The sequence below is a fragment of the Sinocyclocheilus rhinocerous genome, unplaced genomic scaffold (genome assembly GCF_001515625.1).
Source record: "Sinocyclocheilus rhinocerous isolate Xijiao unplaced genomic scaffold, SAMN03320098_v1.1 scaffold5520, whole genome shotgun sequence".
Classification (NCBI taxonomy): Eukaryota; Metazoa; Chordata; class Actinopteri; order Cypriniformes; family Cyprinidae; genus Sinocyclocheilus; species Sinocyclocheilus rhinocerous.
Window position 1 is genome coordinate 45,066 of NW_015636164.1, and position 4,452 is coordinate 49,517.

At 36.4% G+C, this 4,452-nt stretch overlaps 1 protein-coding gene across 1 annotated transcript in view; it reads right to left on the bottom strand.

Moving 5' to 3' along the window:
* The window catches only part of LOC107747702 (nck-associated protein 1-like), a 31,125-nt gene that overhangs the window by 4,069 nt on the left and 22,604 nt on the right, over positions 1-4,452 (bottom strand). Inside the window, exon 18 of the mRNA XM_016562302.1 lies at positions 1,038-1,120. Within this exon, the coding sequence (XP_016417788.1) occupies positions 1,038-1,120 (83 nt within the window). The remainder of the gene's footprint in view (positions 1-1,037; positions 1,121-4,452) is intronic.

Genomic DNA, 4,452 nt, shown 5'->3' on the forward strand with positions numbered 1-4,452 from the left:
ATATATATATATAAATACGCCATCTTTTAATTAATTTTAATATAAAAATAAGAGAAGAAGAGTATTATGAATGAATAAAACATCCCCCAGCTTATAACGCATGAATACATTTTAATGGAAAAAAAAGAAAGAAAAGATTTCATTTGTTGAATTATTATAATTCAAGTCATTTTATTGTGTTTATTCAATAATATTTGTATATTTTTATATTGAACTATTTTCAATTACATTTCCTTCATTTTAATTGTGTAGGATATTGGTAAAAGCAATTCTCTTATATTTGTATTTCTGGCACAGTTTTGCCATTTCTGGTTATTGCATTATGTTTTTAAGGGAGCTTTAAAGGTGCAGTATGTAAATTTTAGTGGCATCTAGCAGTGAGGTTGCGAATTGCACATAGAGAAGCTATGGTCGCCAACACATGACTAAGATGTCGTCTCAGACATGCAATGAGGTTTCTCAACAAAGGTCAACTAAGGAATTATATTCACTTAATTATTCAGTGAACCGAATATTATTGTTACTTGTTCATCATTGTGTAAGTATTTTATTCGCAAGAACAGCATAGTGACAAAATGCACTCTGTAGAGCAGTTTGTCCGTTTAGGGCTACTGTAGAAACATGGCGGCGAGCGACATGTTAGGGGAGAGCAATGCATATGACTAGTTTCTCCATACAGGAGGTGTCTTGAAGCTGTCATTACCAACAAAGGCTTTTGTACGAAGTATTAAATAAATTTCAGTAAGCGTGTTCAATACTTTTCCCCTAGGTCATTCCATTTTATTACATAGAACTTAATTTCTGAACTTATTTGTATTGTTTTCTTTTGTATGTATGGATTACTTGGGTTGTTACCAACATCTGGTGAAAATTTCATGTCAACAGCTCCTTTAGAAATATATTTACTGAGAAAAATGGCGATGTGTTCTATATTTATTTTACCCACTGTATATACTATAAGATGCTACACATACAATGACAAATGCATGAATGTTCCAATTCAACATTAATTATGAGACATAAATAGAGACATTCACCTCCTCGAGAGCATCTTGGATCATGGAGCTAAATGACAGAATCACACCAACAATGGTCATTCTCTTCAAAACATTCTCACTGCCTGACTGAATGTTTTTAAGGGAGCTTTAAAGGTGCAGTATGTAAATTTTAGTGGCATCTAGCAGTGAGGTTGCGAATTGCACATAGAGAAGCTATGGTCGCCAACACATGACTAAGATGTCGTCTCAGACATGCAATGAGGTTTCTCTACAAAGGTCAACTAAGGAATTATATTCACTTAATTATTCAGTGAACCGAATATTATTGTTACTTGTTCATCATTGCGTAAGTATTTTATTCGCAAGAACAGCATAGTGACAAAATGCACTCTGTAGAGCAGTTTGTCCGTTTAGGGCTACTGTAGAAACATGGCGGCGACTTCCATGTTAGGGGACCCGCGGTGCATGTAGATAGAAATTGCTCATTCTAAGGCAGGGCTGTCCAAACTCGGTCCTGGAGGGCCGGTGTCCTGCAGAGTTTAGCTCCAACTGGCCTCAACACACCTGACTGGAAGTTTCTATGCCTAGTAAGAGCTTGATTAGCTGGTTCAGTTGTGTTTAATTAGGGTTGGAGTTAAACTCTGCAGGTCAGAACTTACAAGCAGGTGTGATTTGGAGCTGGTTGGAGCTAAACTCTGCAGAGCTGTGGCCCTCCAGGAATTGAGTTTGAGACCACTGTTCTAAGGAAATAAAAACATAACGGTTCATTATGTAAGGTAAACATAGTTGTGTATATTATATTGCATTTCTGTCAATCCTCCTCCTAAATATTACACACTGCACCTTTAATACAGAGGAAATGTGTGTGAGAGAGAAGAGCAGCACATGCTAATGCTGATTGGTCGGGAGTGGTTTAAGCAATTAGCAAAACTAAAGTTTTTTTTGTTTTTTTTTACCTCAAGTGCTCTGCCTGTTGAAGCTTCAGATAGTGACAACTGGACTTGGACAGATAGTTCCCCTCCTGATTCAGTTTCGTGTGCTCAAGAAACTGAAGCTGCTCTTGCCAAACAGTCTAAATCAGGCCGCTTTCCATTGTTCTTTTCTGTCCTTACCACTACTGATAAATAATACATAATGCTTCTTATAGTTAGGCTGATATTTTCTTTTCACTCGCACTAGCAAAGTGCTTCTAAAGTAAGCATGTGTGGTGGCTGGTCCATAATCAACTTGCATACAGAGGCGTGCTAAGCAGCGCCCATAATAAATACTAATTTAATCAGGGAAATATAATATTTTCATTTTATGAAAGAATACAGAATCACAGAATGCTACATTAAATGGTGTTCTAAAGTGAAGCTTATTCATCTAATCCTGTCCATCACCCAAGAGTCTGAACAGCTGTTTTAGCATTTACGGTTTTACCAGATGCTTAATAATCACAAATTTTAACTGGATCTTGTGAAATAGTGACTTGTCCAACTATTAAGCTCACTAAAAACCTGCCTCTTTCTTACAAATGACTGCAAGCTCACATCCAGATCTGCCTCCATTCATTCACCCACCAATGGACAGAACCAAGTCCTGCCCTACATTTTATTTAATTTTTCATTAATCCATTTCACTCTGAATGTACGTCATAATACAGAAAAAATGTAAATGTCGCTACTTTCTTTACATCACAACGTTAAATAGCCAAGAGAGGATATTTAAAGCTTGAGTCAAGTCTCATGTTTAAGCCATCAATGGAAGATATTATAGCAGCAATGGTGAGATTAATGGAGCATCAGTGAGGTTGTTGGCTGATGTTGGCTCACTGTTTCAATTCATCCCAAATTCATTCATCACCAGTTATACAAGTTAGTCATCTGATTTTTTTTTCCTCCAAAAAATACAACTCATTACCCCTTGGAACTGCTAGTTGGTCAGAGTAGTTCTTAAGGCACAGTCTTAACATAGAGGCTAAGTTTATTCAATTGGCCCCAGACGGTATTTGTGCAAGCCAGTCAAATTCTTCAACACCAGACTTAGAAAACCATATCTGTATAGAGCTTGCTTTGTCCACAGGAGTATCCAAATACTGGAAAATAAAAGGACCCCCCAAAAGCTTCTGACATACAGTGGGAATTCTCTAGAATGTTATTGTTTCTTAGTTCAGTAGACCTTTATCACCCAAGCAAGAGGCAACACACTTATTTGTTGGCAACACTTTATTTTAAGTTGTCCTTGTTACACGTTACATGCATTTACTATTATAATAACAATAAAATATGCATAATTACATTCAAGTAACCCTAAGCCAAACCCTAATCCTAACCCTAACCATATAGTAAGTACATGCAGCCAATTAATATTACTCAGTACTTAAATGTATAATTTACACTGTAACAAGGACACCGTAAAATAAAGTGTAACTTATTTGTTTTGTGATTTATTTATTAAGTAGCTGTTGTGATTATTTTTGAAAGGAAGAATGTTAATTAAAAACTGCAGACAACTATGTACAACCCCAATTCCAGAGAAGTTGGGACATTTTGTAAAATGCAATAAAAACAAGAATCTGTGATTTGTTCATTCTCTTTAACTTTTATTTAATTGACAAAAGTACAAAGAAAAGATTTCCAAAGTTTTCACTGACCAACGTAAATGTATTTTGTAAATATGAACAAATTTTGATTTTGATGGCTGCAACACACTCCAAAAAAAAATGTTTGGCGTTTAACACTGTGTCACATCAACTTTCCTTTTAATTACAATGTTTCATTGTTTGGGAATTTTGGGAATTGATTGTTAAAGTTTTGTCCAGTCTCTCTTGAAACAAGGCTTCAGATGCTCAGCAGTCTGTGATTGTTGTTGTCTGATATATATGCCTCCATGTCAATAGTACCTTCGCACATATGCCAGTCACCCATGCTGTTTGCACCAATGCAACCCCATACCATGACAGACGTTTGCTTTTGCTTCTGTCGCTAATGAAAGTCTGGATGGTCCCTTTGGTCTTTGGGACTGAGAACTTGAAATCCATTTTTCCCATTTTTCCCTTGAAATGTGGACTCATCTGAGTACAGCACACCTTTCCTTTTTTTGACTATCTGAGATAACTGAGATAAGAGAGAACCTGGCAGCATTGCTGCATAGAATTGATGTATAGCTTTCTCCTAGAGTATCAGATATTCACGTAGCATTTCTTGATGCAGCAGCAGACTGTGGTAAATGACAGTGGTTTTCTGAAGTACACCTGAGCCCATGTGGCTATATTTAACACAGCAGCATGATGGTTTCTTATGCAATGCCATCTGAGGGCTCAAAGGTCAAGCACATTCAACTGAGGTTTCCTGCCTTGCCCTACATGTACTATGATTTTTGATTTGTTTGACACTTCTTTCATGAAATTTGGCAAGTATGTGTGTTAAATAAATAAATGTATAATAGTGTTGTGTGTTCCACGTTTATTGTC